The sequence below is a fragment of the Scomber japonicus genome, chromosome 17 (assembly GCF_027409825.1).
Source record: "Scomber japonicus isolate fScoJap1 chromosome 17, fScoJap1.pri, whole genome shotgun sequence".
Lineage (NCBI taxonomy): Eukaryota > Metazoa > Chordata > Actinopteri > Scombriformes > Scombridae > Scomber > Scomber japonicus.
In genome coordinates, this window is record NC_070594.1 from 4,649,718 (window position 1) to 4,673,981 (window position 24,264).

Below are 24,264 nucleotides of genomic sequence, written 5' to 3' on the forward strand. Positions count from 1 at the left end.
CTTCCTCCCTTCCTTCCTTCCTTTCTCCCTCCTTCCTTCTTCTTTCCTTCTTTCTTTCCTCCCTCCTCCTTCCTTCTTCCTCCCTTCCTTCCTCCCTCCCTCCTTTCCTTCCTTCTTCCTCCCTCCTTTCCTTCCTTCCTTCCTCCCTTCCTTCCTTCCTTCCTTCCTCCCACCTTTCCTTCCTCCTTCCTTCCCTCATTTCATTCCTTCCCTCTTCCTCCTCCCTTCCTTCCATATGTCCTTTTCCTCCCTCCTTTCCTTCCTTCTTCCTTCCTCCCTCCCTTTCTTCCCTCCTTTTCTTCTTCCTTCCTCCTTCCTCTCTCCCTTTCTTCCCTCTTTTCCTTCCTTTCCTTCTTCCTTCCTCTCTCCCTTTCTTCCCTCTTTTCTTCCTTTCCTTCCTTCTTCCTTCCTCCCTCCCTTTCTTCCTCCTTTTCTTCCTTTCCTTCCTTCCTCCTCTCTCCCTCCCTCCCTCCCTCCCTTCCTCCCTTACTCTCCTTCCTTCCTCCACATATTAAGTTATTAATTATTAAACTCTCACTTTAATATATTTGATGGCTCTCTTCCTTTTTTCCCCCTCAGTATTTCTACAGATCGCCTTCAGAAGCTTTATCATTGTTCAACAGATAATTCAAACTCAGAATGCCCCTTTAGTTAAGAGCGTCTCTCCTACCTTCTTCCTTTCCTTCTCCCTTCCCTCCTACCTCTTCCTTTCCTTTCCTTCCTCCCTTCCTTTCCTCCCTTCCCTTTCCTTCCTCCTTTCCTTCCTCCCTTCCCTCCCTTCTCCATCCTTCTTCCTTCCTTCCTTCCTCCTCCTTCTCTCTTTCTTTCCTTCTTCTCCCTTTCCTCCCTTCCCTCCTACCTTCCTTTCCTTCCTTCCTCCCTCCCTCCCTCCCTCCCTCCTTCTTCCTTCCTCCTTTCCTCCCTCCCTCCTTTTGTTCATTCTTCCTCCTTCCTTCCTCCCTCCCTCCTTTCCTTTCTTCCTTCCTCCTTTCCTCCTCCCCCCTTTTGTTCATTCTTCCTGCCTTCCTTCCTTCCTTCCTCCATCCTTCTTCCTTCCTTCCTTCCTCCCTCCCTCCTTCTCTCTTCCTTTCCTTCTTCTCCTTTCCTCCCTTCCCTCCTACCTTCCCTTCCTTCCTCCCTCCCGTCCTTTCCTTACTTCTTCTTCCTCCTCCTTTCCTTACTTCTTCCTCCCTCCCTCCTTCCTTCTCCCTCCACTCCTATCCTTACTTCTTCCTTCCTTCCTCCCTCCCTCCTTTCCTTACTTCTTCCTCCCTCCCTCCCTCCCTTACTTTCTTCCTTCCTCCCTCCTTCCTTGACTCGAGGACAACAGGAGGGTTAATTCAACACTTATATATTATAGGTAACACTGTGAAGTTAAAGCTCTCACCAGTCTGCAGTTCTCCATGTGTTTCTTCAGTCCTTCCACCGTCTTCCTGCTCACAACTCTTACATTTAGGACACGTGACTCTTCCTTTAGCCACGATCTGCAGCTGCCAGCGCTCCTCTTGACTTCCTGCAGGACGGACAAGAGGTTCATTTATTTATTTATATAATATGGATAGGAAGGGAAGGAGGGAGAAGGGAAGGAGGGAGAAGGGAGGGAGGAAAGGAAAGGAAGGAGGTAGGAGAAGGAAGGGAGGAGGGAGAAGGGAAGGGAGGAAAGGAAAGGAGGTAGGAAGGGAGGGAGAAAGGAAGGGAGGAAAGGAAAGGAAAGGAAGGGAGGAAGGAGGGATGGAATAAGGAAGGAAAGGCAGGGAGGAAGGTACGAAGAAAGGAAGGAAGGAAAGGAGGGAGGAAGGGAGGGAAGGAAAGGCAGGGAGGAAGGTACGAAGAAAGGAAGGAAGGAAAGGAGGGAGGAAGGGAGGGAAGGAAAGGAAAGGAAAGGAGGTAGGAAGGAAGGAAGGAAGGGAAGGAGGGAGAAGGGAAGGGAGGAAAGGAAAGGAGGTAGGAAGGAAGGAAGGAAGGGAAGGAGGGGGAGAAAGGAAGGGAGGAAAGGAAAGGAAAGGAGGTAGGAAGGAAGGAAGGAAGGGAAGGAGGGAGAAAGGAAGGGAGGAAAGGAAAGGAAAGGAAAGGAAAGGAAAGAAGGAAGGGAGGAAGGAGGGATGGAATAAGGAAGGAAAGGCAGGGAGGAAGGTACGAAGAAAGGAAGGGAGGAAGGAGGGATGGAATAAGGAAGGAAAGGCAGGGAGGAAGGTACGAAGAAAGGAAGGAAGGAAAGGAGGGAGGAAGGGAGGGAAGGAAAGAAAAGAAGGAAGGGAGGAAGGCAGGAAGGAAGAAGGAAAGGAGGGAGGAAGGAAGGAAAGGAAGAAAAGGAAGGGAGGGAGGAAGGAAGGAAAAATTTGAGTCTCATAAAAAAAAAATTCAGACACTGAAATCTGAGACATAAATTTGCAATCTGAACATGTGGCAGTGACGTGCGGTCAGGGGAGGCAGGTGAGGCCGTGCCTCACCTGTTATCATGGAAAAAGACTTAAAAATGAAAAAAATAATAAATGGTTATATTTGTCCAGTGATTTGCACTATAACGTTATTTTCTATCTAACTTTACCAGTTTCGGATTATTTTTAATTCAAAATCGCTGAATTTTCACATGTACTGATCAAACACTGAAAAGAGACGCGCAGTGAGGCAGCAGCGAGGCGAGCCTCACCATGGATTGCGCAATGACTCGGTTTACTGCGCTGGCATGCTATGCAGTGAGACAGTACAGCTGTACAGCTGTCTCTCTGTATGTCGCTATTAACATGTTCAAACACTTTTACTATATGAACTAAATTTCCATAGTTTAGATGATGATATAATGTACAGTGTTTGTAGCGTGTTTCGTGTGCTGAGCAGCATAAAACGGCTGCAAAAAGTCACTAAGTGAGGCACGCAGTTCTCCGGCCTCATGGCAGGGGGCGCTCCTCATCCCAGTGATTCTTATTACGACTCATTAGCTGCAGAATAAGTGACAGTAAACTACAACTCATACAGTCTATGCTACAACTACAGTGAGCTAGTCGGCAAGTAAAGTAAGTAAGATAAGTAAGTAAAGGTAAGACCATAATAACGTTTTTTAAATTAAATGTGGTTTTTTTGTGTGCTACAGTTTGTATGTGTAAAGAAAGCTGATATGAGATTTTAAACATAACCTGTTAACTGCTGCCAATCAAATGGCGAATAAGCTACTCTGTAGGGTTCATATGTTTGTAAATCTGATTGTGATGAAGTCAGTGCCTCACCAGACATGAACCTCACCGCACGTCACTGACATGTGGGATGCAAACGTTCAGCAGGTTATTCTGTAGTTAAACTGTTTATAAGCTGCAGCGGTTAGCAGCTCTGCTCCTCGTCGCCCATCGTCGCTCACCTGGAGGATAATTGGGCGGCTCCTTCTTGGAGGAGATGACGGCTGCTTTCAGCTGCTGGCTCGTAGCCTGAGACGTAGAAGCTTCAGGATTGTTCTGAGCTCCTCCGCCGGCTGCATCTGAACCTGAAGAATATACTCATTTATTAAAAAGGTCCTAAAGGTATGCAGTATTACAGTAAAAGTACTGCAGTATTACAGTAAAAGTACTGCAGTATTACAGTAAAAGTACTGCAGTATTACAGTAAAAGTACTGCAGTATTATGAGTGATGTAGTATGCAGTATTACAGTAAAAGTACTGCAGTATTATGAGTGATGTAGTATGCAGTATTACAGTAAAAGTACTGCAGTATTATAGTGATGTAGTATGCAGTATTACAGTAAAAGTACTGCAGTATTATAGTGATGTAGTATGCAGTATTACAGTAAAAGTACTGCAGTATTATAGTGATGTAGTATGCAGTATTACAGTAAAAGTACTGCAGTATTATGAGTGATGTAGTATGCAGTATTACAGTAAAAGTACTGCAGTATTATGAGTGATGTAGTATGCAGTATTACAGTAAAAGTACTGCAGTATTGTGAGTGATGTAGTATGCAGTATTACAGTAAAAGTACTGCAGTATTGTGAGTGATGTAGTATGCAGTATTACAGTAAAAGTACTTCAGTATTATGAGTGATGTAGTATGCAGTATTACAGTAAAAGTACTGCAGTATTATAGTGATGTAGTATGCAGTATTACATTAAAAGTACTGCAGTATTATAGTGATGTAGTATGCAGTATTACATTAAACGTACTGCAGTATTATAGTGATGTAGTATGCAGTATTACAGTAAAAGTACTGCAGTATTATAGTGGTGTAGTATGCAGTATTACAGTAAAAGTACTGCAGTATTATAGTGATGTAGTATGCAGTATTACAGTAAAAGTACTGCAGTATTATAGTGATGTAGTATGCAGTATTACAGTAAAAGTACTGCAGTATTATGAGTGATGCAGTATGCAGTATTACAGTAAAAGTATTGCAGTATTATGAGTGATGTAGTATGCAGTATTACAGTAAAAGTACTGCAGTATTATGAGTGATGTAGTATGCAGTATTACAGTAAAAGTACTGCAGTATTGTGAGTGATGTAGTATGCAGTATTACAGTAAAAGTACTGCAGTATAATGAGTGAGGTAGTATGCAGTATTACAGTAAAAGTACTGCAGTATTATAGTGATGTAGTATGCAGTATTACAGTAAAAGTACTGCAGTATTGTGAGTGATGTAGTATGCAGTATTACAGTAAAAGTACTGCAGTATAATGAGTGAGGTAGTATGCAGTATTACAGTAAAAGTACTGCAGTATTATAGTGATGTAGTATGCAGTATTACAGTAAAAGTACTGCAGTATTATAGTGATGTAGTATGCAGTATTATAGTAAAAGTACTGCAGTATTATAGTGATGTAGTATGCAGTATTACAGTAAAAGTACTGCAGTATTATAGTGATGTAGTATGCAGTATTACAGTAAAAGTACTGCAGTATTATAGTGATGTAGTATGCAGTATTACAGTAAAAGTACTGCAGTATTATAGTGATGTAGTATGCAGTATTACAGTAAAAGTACTGCAGTATTATAGTGATGTAGTATGCAGTATTACAGTAAAAGTACTGCAGTATTATGAGTGATGTAGTATGCAGTATTACAGTAAAAGTACTGCAGTATTATGAGTGATGTAGTATGCAGTATTACAGTAAAAGTACTGCAGTATTGTGAGTGATGTAGTATGCAGTATTACAGTAAAAGTACTGCAGTATTGTGAGTGATGTAGTATGCAGTATTACAGTAAAAGTACTTCAGTATTATGAGTGATGTAGTATGCAGTATTACAGTAAAAGTACTGCAGTATTATAGTGATGTAGTATGCAGTATTACATTAAAAGTACTGCAGTATTATAGTGATGTAGTATGCAGTATTACAGTAAAAGTACTGCAGTATTATAGTGGTGTAGTATGCAGTATTACAGTAAAAGTACTGCAGTATTATAGTGATGTAGTATGCAGTATTACAGTAAAAGTACTGCAGTATTATAGTGATGTAGTATGCAGTATTACAGTAAAAGTACTGCAGTATTATGAGTGATGCAGTATGCAGTATTACAGTAAAAGTATTGCAGTATTATGAGTGATGTAGTATGCAGTATTACAGTAAAAGTACTGCAGTATTATGAGTGATGTAGTATGCAGTATTACAGTAAAAGTACTGCAGTATTGTGAGTGATGTAGTATGCAGTATTACAGTAAAAGTACTGCAGTATAATGAGTGAGGTAGTATGCAGTATTACAGTAAAAGTACTGCAGTATTATAGTGATGTAGTATGCAGTATTACAGTAAAAGTACTGCAGTATTGTGAGTGATGTAGTATGCAGTATTACAGTAAAAGTACTGCAGTATAATGAGTGAGGTAGTATGCAGTATTACAGTAAAAGTACTGCAGTATTATAGTGATGTAGTATGCAGTATTACAGTAAAAGTACTGCAGTATTATAGTGATGTAGTATGCAGTATTATAGTAAAAGTACTGCAGTATTATAGTGATGTAGTATGCAGTATTACAGTAATAGTACTGCAGTATTACAGTAAAAGTACTGCAGTATTATAGTGATGTAGTATGCAGTATTACAGTAAAAGTACTGCAGTATTATAGTGATGTAGTATGCAGTATTACAGTAAAAGTACTGCAGTATTATAGTGATGTAGTATGCAGTATTACAGTAAAAGTACTGCAGTATTATGAGTGATGTGGTATGCAGTATTACAGTAAAAGTACTGCAGTATTATGAGTGATGTAGTATGCAGTATTACAGTAAAAGTACTGCAGTATTATGAGTGATGTAGTATGCAGTATTACAGTAAAAGTACTGCAGTATTATAGTGATGTATTATGCAGTATTACAGTAAAAGTACTACAGTAGTATTTGTGTACTCACAGGACTCTCGGGCTTCTGGAGGTTGAGGGAAGTTATTTCCAGCGGAGCTTCTCTCCATCTCTGCTCTCTGGACTTTCTTCATGTTGTACTCTTCAAAATAAAATACCACAAAACATTCAGAACTCAACATGTGAACTGAGTTTCTTTCTCTTCAACAACACTCACTCACACACATACATATGATGACACACCTTTAAATTTAGATTCCTTCCCTTCCTTCCTTCCTCCTTCCTTTCCTTCCTCTCCTCCCTTCCTTTCTTCCTCCCTCCTTCTCTCCCTCCTTCCTCCCTCTTTCTCTCTTTCTTTCCTCCCCCCTACCTTCCTCCCTTCCTCTTTTCCTTCCCTCCCTTCCTTCCTCCCTCCTTCTCTCCCTTCCTTCCTCCTTCCTTCCCTTCCTTCTTCCTCCCTCCCATCCTTCCTCCCTCCCATCCTTGCTTCCTTTCTCCCCCCTTCCCTTCCTTCTTCCTTTCCTTCCTCCCTTCCTTTCCCTCCCTCCCTCCCTCCCTCCCTTCCTTCCTTCCTTCCCTTCCTCATTTGTCTTTAAATCCATGACTGTAAAGCATTTTAAACTGAAGCAATACATAATGCCAGTGAAATCACGGTTGCTATGGTTACCGGGCCTCCAGACGTTTTCTCTGTCTCTGCTCGCGTTGCTCCAGCTCTGCTCTTGATTCCGGTTCGTCCCCCACGTCTGCTCGGCTCTCGCTCCTCGGTCTCTCCCCGGATCCCTGCCGGCGTTCCAGGCCTGGTCCTGGCCCCGGTCCCTGCCGGCCGCCCAGGCCTGCTCGGGCCCCCGGTCCCGACCCGACATCCAGGTCTGGTCCGGCGCCGTCTGAGCTCCGTCCCTGCCTGGGATCCAGGTCTGGTCCTGACTGGAGTGTCCCGCTCGGTCTCTGCCGGAGCTCCAGACCTGCTCCTGGGGCCGGTCTCTGCCGGGGGCCCAGGCGTCGCTGGGGGCCCGGTCCCGGCCGGAGGTCCAGCTCTGGTCCTGGTCCCTGCTGGCGTCGGGGGCCTGGGGCCACGAGTCCTTCGCCAGACGGGCGGGCAGCCTGGTAGAGGGCGGGGCCATGGAGCTGTGGTCCGCCCCATTGGCCAGGCTGCCCGATGACATCACGGAGCAGCTGGAGGTCGGGTAATCCGTTGTTGCTACGGAAACGCTCTGAAGGTCCTGGAACCTGAAGAACACACAGTTATACAATTACTACAAAATAAAAGACTTTTCAGCTCTCTGATGTAGACATTATGAATAAGACTGTTCCTTCCTTCCTTCCTTCCTTCCTTCCTTCCTCCCTCTCTCCCTCCCTCCTTCCCTCCCTCCCTCCCTCCTTCCCTTCCTCCCTCCCTCCCTCCCTCCTTCCCTTCCTCCCTCCTTTCCTTCCTTCCTTCTGTCCTTTCTTCCTTCCTTCCTTCTTTCCTCATTTCCTTCCTCCCTCCTTTCCTTACTTCCTTTCCTCCCTTCCCTCCTCCATCCCCCTTTCTTCCTTCTTTCTGTCCTCCCTCCCTCCCTCCCTCCTTCCCTTCTTCCTTCCTCCCTCCTTTCCTTCTGTCCTTTCTTCCTCTTTCCTTCTGTCCTTTCTTCCTCTTTCCTTCCTTCCTTCCTTCCTTCTTTCCTCATTTCCTTCCTCCCTCCTTTCCTTCCTTCCTTCCTTCCTTCCTTCCTCCATCCCCCTTTCTTCGTTCCTTCTGTCCTTCCTCAGTCCTTCCTCAGTCCCTCCTTCCCTCCTTCCTTCCTTCCTTCTTCCCTCCCTCCTTTCCTTTCTCCCTCCTTCCCTCCTTCCTTCCTTGACTCGAGGACAACACATTAAATTAAACTACTAAACTATAAACTATATAAATATAAACTATTAATAGTAAAGCACATAACTGGAACTAAGCTTATTATTTCTATATTGTTATATTTCTGAGTTAAACTTTGTCAAAGGTCAGAAACTTCTGCCTGTAAGTCAAAGTTCAGAGCTTCAATCTGCTCTAAACACTTTATTTTCAATGTGACTTCCTCTTTATGATGATGTCAGATTTTTTAAATATAAATATATTTTTTTTAAAGATGTAAAATTATGCAAATATATTCCAGTAGAGTCCCAGAATATAAATATACATATGGAGATATGCAGGATACGTCTGCTTTAAATAGACTCTACATTAAAACAGATCAATATGAGTGACAGAGAGAGTTTCACAATAAAAGCACAGAGACGCTACATGAGAGACATTTTAATTACAAGCATTTGGAAAAACTGCAGGTTCAGTTTAATGTTTGCATGTTTTTATTTATGGTCTTTATTCTGTGAAGCACTTTGTTAGTTATTATTTGCCATTTTAAAGAGAAAGACAATAACTAATAAAGTCTTTAAGCTCCTTCATTGTAGCTTTAGTCACTTTTAACAGCTAATATGTTCGTTATGAGCTTCTCTTACATTATAATTTTCTTTTTTTATATCAAGAATGTACATTTACATTTCAAATCATAATTTTAATATGTAATTCCTCTTTAACCTTCCTGTCGTCCTCCCGGGTCAAACTGACCCCATCTCTCTTTTTGACTGTTCCTTCTTTCCTTCCTCCCTCCTCCCTCTTTCTTTAATTTTTCCTTCATTTTTCCCCTCCTTCCCTCTTTCTTTGCTCCCTCCTCCTTCCATACTTCTTTCCTCACTTCCATCCATCCATTCTTCCTTCCTTCCTTTCCCTCCTCTTTTCCTTCCTCCCTTCCTTGTTACTCCTTTCCTTTCCTTCTCTCCTTACTTCCTTCCTCTTTTCCTCCCTCCCTCCTTACTCCCTTCCTTTCCTTCTCTCCTTCCTTCCTTCCTCCCACCCTCCCTCCTTCTTTCCTCACTTCCTTCCTTCCATGCTTCCTTCCTTTCCCTCCTCCCCCTCTCCTTACTCCTAAAGAAGGAAGGAAAGGTCCTTCCTTCTTTCCTTACTTCCTTCCTCTTTTCCTCCCTCCCTTCCTTCCTTCCTTCCTTCCTTCTTCCCTTCCTCCTTTCTTTCTTTCCTTCCTTCCTTCCTCCTTTCCTTCCTCCTGTCCGTCCTTCCTTCCTTCCTCCTTCCTTTCCTTCCTTCCTTCCTTTTCTTCCTTCTTCCTTTTTCTTCCTTCCTCCTTTCCTTCCTTCTACCTTCCTTCCTTCCTTCCTCCTTTCCTTCCTTCTACCTTCCTTCCTTCCTTCCTTTCCTCCCTCCCTCCCTCTCTCCCTCCCTTCCTTCCTTCCTTCCCTCCTTTCCTCCCTTCTTCCCTCCCTCCTTTCCCTCCTTTCCTCCCTTCCTCTCTTCTTCCCTCCCTCCCTCCCTCTCTCCCTTCCTTCCTTCCTTCCCTCCCTCCTTCCTTCCTTCCTTTCCTTCCTTCCTTCCTCCCCTCGAGGACAACAGGAGGGTTAACCTCAGTTCTGGCCGGATGTTTGAGATGATTTTGTGTCTCTTACCTTTTTCTTCCGTAAGTTCTTTTCATCTTTACAACGCCTTGCTGCTGCTGCTGCTGCTGCTGAGACTCGTCATTCTAAAACATTCAAGTACACAACTGTGAAGCAGAGATCCGACGGTGTGCGTGAAGTTTAAACAGATGTTTGAGCGTTAGATAAAAAAAACAACAAGACACACCACACACGGAGAACATTTTGTTAGATTTCACTTCATTAAATCTCACCTTATTGAATCGGACTGTGTTCACTTCACACGATCTCTCCGGCAACCGCTGAACAACTGTTGGAGAAACCGGATTAGAAATAATGAAAATGTACAAAAAGGTAGAATCCTGTCATAAATACCACAAAGAAATAATAAGGAAGGAAGGAAGGAAAGGAGTAAGGAGTAAGGAGGAAGGAAGGGAGGGAGGAAGGAAAGGGGTAAGGAGGGAGGAAGGGAGGAAGGGAAAGGAGTAAAGAGGGAGGGAGGGAGGAAGGAAGGGGGGAGGGAGGAAGGAAAGGAGGAAGGAGGAAGGAAAGGAAGTGAGTAAGGAGGGAGGGAGGAAAGGAAAGGAGTAAGGAGGGAGGGAAGGATGGAGGGAGGGAGGGAGGGAGGGAGGAAAGGAAGGGAGTAAAGGAGGGAGGGAGGGAGGGAGTAAAGGAAGGGATGAAAGGAAAGGAGTAAGGAGGGAGGGAGGGAGGGAGTAAAGGAAGGAAGGAAGGGAAAGGAGTAAAGAGGGAGGGAGGGAAGAAGGGAGGGATGGAGGAAAGGAGGGAGGGAGAAGGGAGGTAGAGAGGGAGGGGGAAAGGAAAGGAGTAAGGAGGGAGGGAGGGAGGAAAGGAAAGGAGTAAGGAGGGAGAGAGGGAGGGAGGGAGGGAGGAAAGGAAGGAAGGAAAGGAAAGGAGTAAGGAGGAAGGGAGGGAGGGGGGAGGGGGAAAGGAAAGGAGTAAAGAGGGAGGTAAGGAGGGAGGGAGGGAGGGAGGGAGGGAGGGAGAGAGGGAGGGGGAAAGGAAAGGAGTAAGGAGGGAGGGAGGGAGGAAAGGAAAGGAGTAAGGAGGGAGAGAGGGAGGGAGGGAGGGAGGAAAGGAAGGAAGGAAAGGAAAGGAGTAAGGAGGAAGGGAGGGAGGGAGGAAAGGAAAGGAAAGGAGTAAGGAGGGAGGTAAGGAGGAAGGGAGGGATGGAGGAAAGGAGGGAGGGAGGGAGGGAGGGAGGGAGGGGGAAAGGAAAGGAGTAAGGAGGGAGGAAGGAAGGAAGGAAGGAAGGAAGGAAGGAAAGAAAGGAGTAAGGAGGGAGGGAGGAAAAGAGGAAGGAAGTAAGGAGAGAAGGAAGGAAGGAAGGAAAGGAGTAAGGAGGGAGGGAGGAAGGAAAGGAGGAGGGAAAGGAAGGAAGGGTGGAAGGATGGAAGGAAGTGAGGAAAGAGTATGGAAGGAGGAGGGAGCAAAGAAAGAGGGGAAGAAAAATAAAAAAAAGAGGAAGGAAGGAAGGAAGGAAGGAAGGAACAGTCAAAAGAGAGATGGGGTCAGTTAGGGTTAGGGTTACTTTACCGGGACATGGCACCCCAGTTTTAGCTTGAGACTGAACCGACTTTCTCTTTCTTGGCACGTAGAGAGGAGACATTTCCCCTCCGATGTGAGCGGGATCCATTCTAGGGTTACCAACACGCTTCCAGGGTTAGCCCTAAAACACACAACACAGAAGAGATAAAAGTTATAAAAACATCTCAGAGTTTTATTCTGGGTCAGTTTTTTATGCTCTGTATTTCTCTGTGTCCTGGTTTTATCATTTCTGTGTGAAACTGGGTGATAAAGAATAAAGATGCAACCAAGCAATATCAACTAAAACTGAAAAATATCTTTCTACTCCACTACATTTAACAGCTTTAGTTACTTTTCAGATGAAGATTTGACACAATAGATAATATAACAAGCTTTTAAAATACAACACATTGTCTTTCCTCTCCCATTAATCATCTCACCAGCCCTCACATTTATCTGCTGACCCTTTGGAGGGGCCCCACCCCTAGGTTGGGAACCACTGGACTAAACTAGCTAACTGTATATAAAGTACTATAAACTAGCTAACTGTATATAAAGTAGTATAAACTAGCTAACTGTATATAAAGTAGTGTAAACTAGCTAACTGTATATAAAGTAGTATAAACTAGCTAACTGTATATAAAGTAGTATAAACTAGCTAACTGTATATAAAGTAGTATAAACTAGCTAACTGTATATAAAGTAGTATAAACTAGCTAACTGTATATAAAGTAGTATAAACTAGCTAACTGTATATAAAGTAATATAAACTAGCTAACTGTATATAAAGTAGTGTAAACTAGCTAACTGTATATAAAGTAGTGTAAACTAGCTAACTGTATATAAAGTAGTATAAACTAGCTAACTGTATATAAAGTAATATAAACTAGCTAACTGTATATAAAGTAGTATAAACTAGCTAACTGTATATAAAGTAATATAAACTAGCTAACTGTATATAAAGTAGTGTAAACTAGCTAACTGTATATAAAGTAGCGTAAACTAGCTAACTGTATATAAAGTAGTATAAACTAGCTAACTATATATAAAGTAATATAAACTAGCTAACTGTATATAAAGTAGTATAAACTAGCTAACTGTATATAAAGTAGCATAAACTAGCTAACTGTATATAAAGTAGTATAAACTAGCTAACTGTATATAAAGTAGTGTAAACTAGCTAATTGTATATAAAGTAGTATAAACTAGCTAACTGTGTATAAAGTAGTATAAACTAGCGAACTGTATATAAAGTAGTGTAAACTAGCTAATTGTATATAAAGTAGAATAAACTAGCTAACTGTATATAAAGTAGTATAAACTAGCTAACTGTATATAAAGTAGTGTAAACTAGCTAACTGTATATAAAGTAGAATAAACTAGCTAACTGTATATAAAGTAGAATAAACTAGCTAACTGTATATAAATCAGTGTAAACTAGCTCACTGTATATAAAGTAGTGTAAACTAGCTAACTGTATATAAAGTAGTATAAACTAGCTAACTGTATATAAAGTAGTGTAAACTAGCTAACTGTATATAAAGTAGTATAAACTAGCTAACTGTATATAAAGTAGTGTAAACTAGCTAACTGTATATAAAGTAGTATAAACTAGCTAACTGTATATAAAGTAGTATAAACTAGCTAACTGTATATAAAGTAGTGTAAACTAGCTAACTGTATATAAAGTAATGTAAACTAGCTAACTGTATATAAAGTAGTATAAACTAGCTAACTATATAAAAGTAGTGTAAACTAGCTAACTATATATAAAGCAGTATAAACTAGCTAACTGTATATAAAGTAGTGTAAACTAGCTAACTGTATATAAAGTAGTGTAAACCAGCTAACTGTATATAAAGTAGTGTAAACTAGCTAACTGTATATTAGTGTAAACTAGCTAACTGTATATAAAGTAGTGTAAACTAGCTAACTGTATATTAGTGTAAACTAGCTAACTGTATATAAAGTAGTATAAACTAGCTAACTGTATATAAAGTAGTGTAAACTAGCTAACTGTATATAAAGTAGTGTAAACTAGCTAACTGTATATAAAGTAGTATAAACTAGCTAACTGTATATAAAGCAGAATAAACTAGCTAACTGTATATAAAGTAGTATAAACTAGCTAACTGTATATAAGTAGTGTAAACTAGCTAACTGTATATAAAGTAGTGTAAACTAGCTAACTGTATATAAAGTAGTATAAACTAGCTAACTGTATATAAAGTAGTGTAAACTAGCTAACTGTATATCAAGAAGTGTAAACTAGCTAACTGTATATAAAGTAGTGTAAACTAGCTAACTGTATATAAAGTACTATAAACTAGCTAACTGTATATAAAGTAGTGTAAACTAGCTAACTGTATATAAATCAGTGTAAACTAGCTAACTGTATATAAAGTAGTATAAACTAGCTAACTGTATATAAAGTAGTGTCAACTAGCTAACTGTATATAAATCAGTGTAAACTAGCTAACTGTATATAAAGTAGTATAAACTAGCTAACTGTATATAAAGTAGTATAAACTAGCTAACTGTATATAAAGTAATATAAACTAGCTAACTGTATATAAAGTAGTATAAACTAGCTAACTGTATATAAAGTAGTATAAACTAGCTAACTGTATATAAAGTAGTGTAAACTAGCTCCACCTCCAGCAGCTACAACAGTAACATGCTGCTCTAACACTGATGCTTCACTATTAATAATCTAATGATGTCATATATAATAATATATCACTACTTTTACTGTAATACTGCATACTACATCACTATAATACTGTAGTACTTTTACTGTAATACTGCATACTACATCACTATAATACTGCAGTACTTTTACTATAATACTGCATACTACATCACTATAATACTGCAGTACCTTTACTGTAATACTGCATACTACATCACTATAATACTGCAGATATGAAATATATTTAAATATTCATAGACTCTTTGATGTTTAATGAGGGATTTGAACATTTAATCACAGTTTTTTTAGGTAGATAAAAACACATCAGACGCACTTTATTGTTCCAAACTGTCTTTTTATGTTTTTATACCAAATATTTATTTAAAGGATGTGAATATGTCCTCCACTAATGCAAATTTAGTGTTGGAAGTGCCTGAAAACATAATTAACATATTAAATATTTAGAGTTTAATGTAAAGAAGACGAGCATGGCGTGTTTACGGTCAGTCGGATTTCTCAGCACCCTGCCTGTGACATGTGAAGGGAGTCAGCCTGAAGGCCACTGAGCGATGAGCAGCTACATACACCGTCTGTTTACATTACAATCAGCTGTTTATGTCTTTTTATTTTTTATTTTCATGCAAGTCAACCCTAACAGCAGCCACTCAAACGCGTACACTCCAAAAATCACCACCACCATTGTCTCCATGGGTTAAAAAAACAGATAAAACCCGATTTCTCCTTTTCGAGACGACGTGCAGGAAAACACATCCGAATAAAAGAAAAGAAAATGGTCATACCCTACTAAATAAAATAATGTTCTTTACATAAGGAAACGCTTTAACCTCTCCTCTATTCCTCCTTTTTTATTGTTCTCTAACGCAGGAGCAAATGCGAGCCTTACCATTACGGTCCTGCAGCTGCCTCGGTTAGCCTCCATCATGTCTCCGAGCCCCGGCCTCCTCCGTCTCCTCTCCCCCGGCAGCAGCACCTCCAGGACGGGCAGACAAAGGGAAGGCCGCCCCCCCTTCTTCTCCGGTCCCTGGCTGCTGGAACAAGCTTTGGGGACGCGAACCTAAGCTTGGACAGCGTCTGAATGTGAGGCAGTGTCCGCACACACCGGCATTATTGCAGCGCTCTGTCTGTGTGCGTGTTTTTGCGTGATCTTCAGCGGAACGCCCTCCTGCGGGAGAACAAACGCACAGACACCCGCATCTACTGCTGCGTTCAGGGCCAGGAGGAAATATGGCTGCTCTTGTGTTTTTATAGAGCAGGAGTGTTAAACGTGAGGCCCGCGGGCCAGGGCCTGCCCTCTTCCCTTCCTGTGTTCTTTTCCTTCCTGCCTTCCTTCCTTCTTTCCTGTCTTTGTTCCTTCTTTCCTTTCTTTGTTCCTTCTTTCCTTTCTTTGTTCCTTTTTTCCTCCCTTCAATCTGTCCTACCTTCCTTCTTTCCTTCCTTTGTTCCCTCTTTCCTTTCATTGTTCCTTCCTTCCATCTGTCCTCCCTTCCTTCTTTCCTTTATTTGTTCCTTCTTTCCTTCCTTCTTTCCTTTCTTTGTTCCCTCTTTCCTTTCTTTGTTCTTTCCTTCCATCTGCCGTCCCTTCCTTCCTTCTTTCCTTTTTGTTCCTTCTTTCCTTAATTCCTTCCTCCTTTCCTTCCTTCCATCTGTCCTCCCTTCTTTCCTTTCTTTGTTCCCTCTTTCCTTTCATTGTTCCTTCCTTCCATCTGTCCTCCCTTCCTTCTTTCCTTTATTTGTTCCTTCTTTCCTTCCCTCTTTCCTTTCTTTGTTCCCTCTTTCCTTTCTTTGTTCCTTCCTTCCATCTGCCCTCCCTTCCTTCCTTCTTTCCTTTCTTTGTTCCTTCTTTCCTTAATTCCTTCCTCCTTTCCTTCCTTCCATCTGTCCTCCCTCCCTTCCTTCCTTCCTTCTTTCCTTTCTTTGTTCCCTCTTTCCTTTCTTTGTTCCTTCCTTCCATCTGTCCTCCCTTCCTTCCTTCTTTCCTTTCTTTGTTCCTTCTTTCCTTAATTCCTTCCTCCTTTCCTTCCTTCCATCTGTCCTCCCTTCCTTCCTTCCTTCCTTCTTTCCTTTCTTGGTTCCCTCTTTCCATCTGTCCTCCCTTCCTTCCTTCCTTCTTTCCTTTCTTTGTTCCTTCTTTCCTTAATTCCTGCCTCCTTTCCTTCCTTCCATCTGTCCTCCCTTCCTTCCTTCTTTCCTTTCTCTGTTCCTTCTTTCCTTAATTCCTTCCTCCTTTCCTTCCTTCCATCTGTCCTCCCTTCTTTCCTTTCTTGGTTCCCTCTTTCCTTTCTTTGTTCCTTCCTTCCACCTGTCCTCCCTTCCTTCCTTCCCTCTTTCCTTTCTTTGTTCCTTCTTTCCTTCCTTCCTTCCATCTGTCCTCCCTTCCTTCCTTCCTTCTTTCCTTTCTTTGTTCCTTCTTTCCTTTCTTTGTTCCTTCGTTCCTTTTTTCCTTCCTTCAATCTGTTCTCCCTTCCTTCTTTCCTTTCTTTGTTCCTTCTTTCCTTTCTTTGTTCCTTCGTTCCTTTTTTCCTTCCTTCAATCTGTTCTCCCTTCCTTCTTTCCTTTCTTGGTTCCCTCTTTCCTTTCTTTGTTCCTCCCTGCCATCTGTCCTCCCTTCCTTCCTTCCCTCTTTCCTTTCTTTGTTCCTTCTTTCCTTCCTTCCATCTGTCCTCCCTTCCTTCCTTCTTTCCTTTCTTTGTTCCTTTGTTCCTCCTTTCCTTCCTTCCATCTGTCCTCCCTTCCTTCCTTCCTTCCTTCTTTCTTTTCTTTGTTCCTTCCTTCCATCTGTCCTCCTTTCCTTCCTTCCTTCTTTCCTTTCTTTGTTCCTTCTTTCCTTAATTCCTGCCTCCTTTCCTTCCTTCCATCTGTCCTCCCTTCCTTCCTTCTTTCCTTTCTTTGTTCCTTCTTTCCTTAATTCCTTCCTCCTTTCCTTCCTTCCATCTGTCCTCCCTTCTTTCCTTTCTTGGTTCCCTCTTTCCTTTCTTTGTTCCTTCCTTCCACCTGTCCTCCCTTCCTTCCTTCCCTCTTTCCTTTCTTTGTTCCTTCTTTCCTTCCTTCCTTCCATCTGTCCTCCCTTCCTTCCTTCCTTCTTTCCTTTCTTTGTTCCTTCTTTCCTTCCTTCCATCTGTCCTCCCTTCCTTCCTTCCTTCTTTCCTTTCTTTGTTCCCTCTTTCCTTTCTTTGTTCCTTCCTTCCATCTGTCCTCCCTTCCTTCCTCCCTTCCTTCCTTCTTTCCTTCCTTCCTTGCCCACATGAGATCAGATTGTTCTGTATTTGGCCCTTGAACTTTAACCCCTCCTGGATTAGAGTTTAAAGATTTGCTCAAAGACGTTTTAAAATATATTTAATAATAATTTGATGTTTTATCCACAAAATAAGTTCAGTTATGTTGTTAAAATACTTCAAATGACATCTACTCGTTTCTCCTTCATTAAAAACCAAAGAGTTTATGAATATGTAAATTGATTTCATTTGAAAACGTTTAGCTGCTGGACACAAAACTTCACTCTGAGGTCCATTCTCAGTGTTTGTGAATATTTAACTGTGATTGGCTCCAAACTATTTGTTACGCCTCTAATCAAAAATTGTTCCACTTCCCAGTTGCAGAAGATGAATGAAAACAAAATCTGCACATATATCATTTTGCACAGTGAAGTTCAAACATCCCACAGTAGGAAAAAGAAATAAAACACATTTTTGAGTGAAGGAGGACAGAAGCACAGAAGTCCTGAGCAAATGATTGAGAGAAGTACTGCAGTATTATGAGTGATGTAGTATGCAGTATTACAGTAAAAGTACTGCAGTATTATAGTGATGTAGTATGCAGTATTACAGTAAAAGTACTGCAGTATTATAGTGATGTAGTATGCAGTATTACAGTAAAAGTACTGCAGTATTATAGTGATGTAGTATGCAGTATTACAGTAAAAGTACTGCAGTATTATAGTGATGTAGTATGCAGTATTACAGTAAAAGTACTGTAGTATTATGAGTGATGTAGTATGCAGTATTACAGTAAAAGTACTGCAGTATTATAGTGATGTAGTATGCAGTATTACAGTAAAAGTACTGCAGTATTATGCAGTATTACAGTAAAAGTACTGCAGTATTATGAGTGATGTAGTATGCAGTATTACAGTAAAAGTACTGCAGTATTACAGTAAAGGTACTGCAGTATTATGAGTGATGTAGTATACAGTATTACAGTAAAAGTACTGCAGTATTACAGTAAAAGTACTGCAGTATTATAGTGATGTAGTATGCAGTATTACAGTAAAAGTACTGCAGTATTATGAGTGATGTAGTATGCAGTATTACAGTAAAAGTACTGCAGTATTATAGTGATGTAGTATGCAGTATTACAGTAAAAGTACTGCAGTATTATAGTGATGTAGTATGCAGTATTACAGTAAAAGTAGTGATATATTATTATATATGACATCATTAGATTATTAATAGTGAAGCATCAGTGTTAGAGCAGCATGTTACTGTTGTAGCTGCTGGAGGTGGAGCTAGTTTACACTACTTTATATACAGTTAGCTAGTTTATACTACTTTATATACAGTTAGCTAGTTTATACTACTTTATATACAGTTAGCTAGTTTACACTACTTTATATACAGTTAGCTAGTTTATACTACTTTATATACAGTTAGCTAGTTTACACTACTTTATATACAGTTAGCTAGTTTATACTACTTTATATACAGTTAGCTAGTTTACACTACTTTATATACAGTTAGCTAGTTTACACTACTTTATATACAGTTAGCTAATTTATACTACTTTATATACAGTTAGCTAGTTTATACTACTTTATATACAGTTAGCTAGTTTATACTACTTTATATACAGTTAGCTAGTTTATACTACTTTATATACAGTTAGCTAGTTTATACTACTTTATATACAGTTAGCTAGTTTACACTACTTTATATACAGTTAGCTAGTTTATACTACTTTATATACAGTTAGCTAGTCTATACTACTTTATATACAGTTAGCTAGTTTATACTACTTTATATACAGTTACATAGTTTATACTACTTTATATACAGTTACATAGTTTACACTACTTTATATACAGTTAGCTAGTTTACACTACTTTATATACAGTTAGCTAGTTTACATTACTTTATATACAGTTAGCTAGTTTACACTACTTTATATACAGTTAGCTAGTTTATACTACTTTATATACAGTTAGCTAGTCTATACTACTTTATATACAGTTAGCTAGTTTATACTACTTTATATACAGTTACATAGTTTATACTACTTTATATACAGTTAGCTAGTTTACACTACTTTATATACAGTTAGCTAGTTTATATTACTTTATATACAGTTAGCTAGTTTATATTACTTTATATACAGTTAGCTAGTTTATGCTACTTTATATCAAAGTCCTTCTAAGGCAAGTCATCTCACTCGGCGGCAAAATTGGCCACGCCTCCGGGCAGCTATTTGGCCATAGGAAGACCAACCGGCTATCTAAATGAATAGGGAGAGAGCTGTATCTCCATTTTCCAAGGTCTAAGGGACATAAAAAACATATGTTTTGAAATCACGATGAAAATCAAACTATAATCGCTGAAAGGGTTTGATGGTTTGGTATCAAATTAACGTTTTAAAAGCCTTTTTCCTTACAGACATCTTGGACTGCGCATGCGCAATACTTCACGACAGTCTTCATTTATGGCAGGCACTGACAGCAAGACGTCATCGCACGCTCACAGCAGAGACAGGAGTTTGCTCACAGTCAACTTTCCCAGATCATGCCACAATTTTGGATAAAGCATTACAAAATATAAGTACACAAAGTAGTATAAACTGCTGATCATGTGTTTTAAAATGTCGCTGTTGAAAATGACTTCCAAGTGTCGCAAAAACGTGACCGCGTAGGACCAGCAAAATGATTGGAGCAACGGCACCAGAAGAGGCGGGACATGTGCAAACACCGGCCATCTTGGCGTTACGTAGTTTCCCTATGCATTTCAATGGGAGTGATATGTCTCCTCTTATTATAATGTCTCTGTTTATATACAGTTAGCTAGTTTATGCTACTTTATATACAGTTAGCTAGTTTATACTACTTTATATACAGTTAGCTAGTTTATGCTACTTTATATACAGTTAGCTAGTTTATGCTACTTTATATACAGTTAGCTAGTTTATACTACTTTATATACAGTTAGCTAGTTTATACTACTTTATATACAGTTAGCTAGTTTATGCTACTTTATATACAGTTAGCTAGTTTATACTACTTTATATACAGTTAGCTAGTTTATGCTACTTTATATACAGTTACCTAGTTTATGCTACTTTATATACAGTTAGCTAGTTTATACTACTTTATATACAGTTAGCTAGTTTATGCTACTTTATATACAGTTAGCTAGTTTATACTACTTTATATACAGTTAGCTAGTTTATGCTACTTTATATACAGTTAGCTAGTTTACACTACTTTATATACAGTTAGCTAGTTTATGCTAATTTATATACAGTTAGCTAGTTTATGCTACTTTATATACAGTTAGCTAGTTTATACTACTTTATATACAGTTAGCTAGTTTATGCTACTTTATATACAGTTAGCTAGTTTATACTACTTTATATACAGTTAGCTAGTTTATGCTACTTTATATACAGTTAGCTAGTTTACACTACTTTATATACAGTTAGCTAGTTTATGCTAATTTATATACAGTTAGCTAGTTTATACTACTTTATATACAGTTAGCTAGTTTATGCTACTTTATATACAGTTAGCTAGTTTACTCTACTTTATATACAGTTAGCTAGTTTATACTACTTTATATACAGTTAGCTAGTTTACTCTACTTTATATACAGTTAGCTAGTTTACTATACTTTATATACAGTTAGCTAGTTTACACTACTTTATATACAGTTAGCTAGTTTATACTACTTTATATACAGTTAGCTAGTTTACTCTACTTTATATACAGTTAGCTAGTTTATACTACTTTATATACAGTTAGCTAGTTTATACTACTTTATATACAGTTAGCTAGTTTATACTACTTTATATACAGTTAGCTAGTTTATACTACTTTATATACAGTTAGCTAGTTTATACTACTTTATATACAGTTAGCTAGTTTAGTCCAGTGGTTCCCAACCTAGGGGTGGGGCCCCTCCAAAGGGTCAGCAGATAAATGTGAGGGCTGCTGAGATGATTAATGGGAGAGGAAAGAAGAAAAAACTAAGTTCTGATACACAAATGTGTTTTCAGTTTTTTGACTTTTTCTCTAATCTTTATATTGGATCATTTGAACATTTATTGAAATTAAACTTACAACAGTGTCTCCAGTCAGTTGTATTACTGTTAAATGAGGTTCTTATTAGTCAGATGTGAATTGGTTATTTAGACACATTCCCTTATGGTTTAACTTCCCTATTTATTGGGTGCTGTACCACACAGAGAAGGCTCTAAAGGCTCCAGCTCTGTCAAATAAGACCTAACAATGTGGTAATTACAGCATGGAAACTATGTATTTTCTACAACAGTGTTTCTCGGTTGTGAGTCATCGTGACCCACCGGCGCTCAGCGTTTAATTCCAACCAAACACAGCAGGAGGTCGCAATACAAACACTCAAATACACAGGGGAGGAGGGGGGGGGGGGGGGAGTTGAGAAATTAGCTGCTGTAGTGTTTATTTGGAATAAAAGACGACACACATTGATCATTTCTGGAAACCAGTACAATGATAATGTGCTTAGGTTTGTAAGATGTAGCATTCAGGGACCAGAATTTAAGTACAACACTTGAATTTATTCCACATGATACATTTTCGTCGCCCCAAGCAATGATTTAGCATCAGTGTATTACATGATGCTATTCTGTGCTGCTAGATTTAGCAAGCACACACATTTCCTGCAGCTGCATCAGAGGAGAGAGAGAGATGACGTTAATGTTATTATCATTTTATGCAAGTTTACAGTTGATCATTTGTGTCTCTAGTGGACCATTACAAATGTTAAAAGATGAATTCATTTATTTGGCCACTTGAATGGAGTAGGACGGAGTAGGATGGAGTAGGATGGAGTAGGAGAGCCTCACAATAACCTGAAAAAACACTCCTCATTCCTACCTTCTTTCCTTTCTTTGTTCCTTTGTTCCTTTCTTCGTTCCTTCCTTCCTTCCTTGCTTTCTTTGTTCCATCTGTCCTCCCTTCCTTCATTCCTTCCTTCCTCCCTTCCTCCCCTCCATCTGTCCTCCCTTCCTTTCTTCCTTCATTCCTCCCCTCCATCTGTCCTTCCTTCCTTCATTCCTTCCTTCCTCCCTTCCTCCCCTCCATCTGTCCTCCCTTCCTTTCTTCCTTCCTTCATTCCTCCCCTCCATCTGTCCTCCCTTCCTTCCTCCCTCCCTTCCTTACTTTGTTCCTTCTGTCCTTCCTTCTTTCCTTGCTTCTATCTGTCCTCCCTCTCTCCCTCCCTTCCTTCCTTACTTTGTTCCTTCTGTCCTTCCTTCTTTCCTCCCCTCCATCTGTCCTCCCTCCCTCCCTCCCTCCCTCCCTTCCTTACTTTGTTCCTTCTGTCCTTCCTTCTTTCCTTGCTTCTATCTGTCCTTCCTTCCTCCCTCCCTCCCTCCCTCCCCTCCATCTGTCCTTCCTTCCTCCCTTAATCCCTTCATCTGTCCTTCCTTCCTTCCTTCATCTGTCCTCCCTTCCTTCCTTCCTTCCATTACAAATGCTAAAAGTTTAATTCATTTATTTGCCCACTTGAATGGAGTAGGATGGAGTAGGATGGAGTAGGATGGAGTAGAGAGCCTCACAATAACCTGAAAAAACACTCCTCATTCCTTCCTTCCTTGCTTTCTTTGTTCCATCTGCCCTCCCTTCCTTCCTTCCTCCCCTCCATCTGTCCTCCCTTCCTTTCTTCCTTCCTTCATTCCTTCATTCCTCCCCTCCATCTGTCCTCCCTTCCTTCCTTCATTAATTCCTTCCTCCCTTCCTCCCCTCCATCTGTCCTCCCTTCCTTCCTTCATTAATTCCTTCCTCCCTTCCTCCCCTCCATCTGTCCTCCCTCCCTTCCTTCCTTACTTTGTTCCTTCTGTCCTTCCTGCTTTCCTTGCTTCTATCTGTCCTCCCTCCCACCCTCCCTCCCTTCCTTCCTTACTTTGTTCCTTCTGTCCTTCCTTCTTTCCTTGCTTCTATCTGTCCTTCCTTCCTCCCTCCCTCCCTCCCATCCATCTGTCCTTCCTTCCTCCCTTCCTTCCTTCCTTCCTTCATCTGTCCTCCCTTCCTTCCTTCCTTCCATTACAAATGCTAAAAGTTTAATTCATTTATTTGAATGGAGTAGTATGGAATAGGACAGAGTATGATGGAGTAGGACAGAGTAGGATGGAGTAGGATGGAGTAGGATGGAGTAGGACAGAGTAGTATGGAGTAGGACAGAGTAGGATGGAGTAGGATGGAGTAGGATGGAGTAGGACAGAGTAGGATGGAGTAGAGAGCCTCACAACAACCTGAAAAAAACCCCACTCCTCATTCAAATGCATTCAAATGTTTTTATGCTAATGTTTTGGCCAATAATGAAAGCAACTGTTTCTGGTCAGTTGATGAAAGCAAGTCCATTATTCACTCCTTTTATCTCCGCTTTGGTCTCCATCATCTCCTGAGGAAAACATCTGGCTCTTTAGCAGCTAAACGCTCCACTATGTCCACCAGTTATTTGCTGACTTTGCTTGCGGTTCGGTGCTGGTTACCTACGTAGTGTAAAGTAAGTTTATCAGAGCTTTACTAAAAACAGCTGTCTGGAAATGATGCTTCTGGAAACAGAGATGCTGAGAGCCGCTCCGAGACCAAACTATGAAGTCAGTGTGCTATGAAACCAGACATATGAGCTCCGTCCAGTCATGCAGGAGTTGTAAGAGTTTGTGATGATGGGTTGAAGTGATTTAACCATTTATAGGACACTCATTGAAAGGAAGGGAGGAAGGGAGGAAGGAAGGAATGAAGGAAGGAAGGAAGGGAAGGAAGGAGGGAGTAAGGAAAGGAAGGCTGGACGGAGGAAAGAAGGAAGGAAGGAAGGAAGGAAGGAAGGAAGGAAGGAAGGAAGCAAAGAAGGAAGGAAGGAAGGAAGGAAGGAAGGAAGGAAAGATGGAAGGAAGGAAGGAAGGAAGGAAGGAAGGAAGGAAAGAAAGAAGGAAAGAAGGAAAGGAAGAAAGGAAGAAAGGACAAGAGGAAGGGAAGAAAGAAGGCAAGAAGGAAAGGAAGGAAGGCAGGAAAGAAGGAAAGAAAGAAGGAAAGAAGGAAAGGAAGGAA

At 40.5% G+C, this 24,264-nt stretch overlaps 1 protein-coding gene and 1 long non-coding RNA gene across 2 annotated transcripts in view; both read right to left on the reverse strand.

The window, feature by feature from the left end:
- znf512 (zinc finger protein 512) overlaps nt 1-3,256 on the reverse strand; it is a 13,758-nt gene extending 10,502 nt beyond the window's left edge. The window contains 3 exon segments of the mRNA XM_053337449.1: nt 1,388-1,441; nt 1,443-1,513; nt 3,241-3,256. Of these exon segments, the coding sequence (XP_053193424.1) occupies nt 1,388-1,441; nt 1,443-1,513; nt 3,241-3,256 (141 nt within the window).
- Nucleotides 3,257-7,464: 4,208 nt separating this feature from the next.
- On the reverse strand, nt 7,465-11,296 carry LOC128377208 (uncharacterized). Its single transcript, XR_008323299.1, has 4 exons — nt 11,273-11,296; nt 9,970-10,025; nt 9,749-9,822; nt 7,465-7,507 (listed from the first exon to the last, which is right to left on the reverse strand). It is a non-coding gene; the product is annotated as an uncharacterized LOC128377208 (long non-coding RNA).
- Between the last annotated feature and the right edge of the window lie 12,968 nt (nt 11,297-24,264).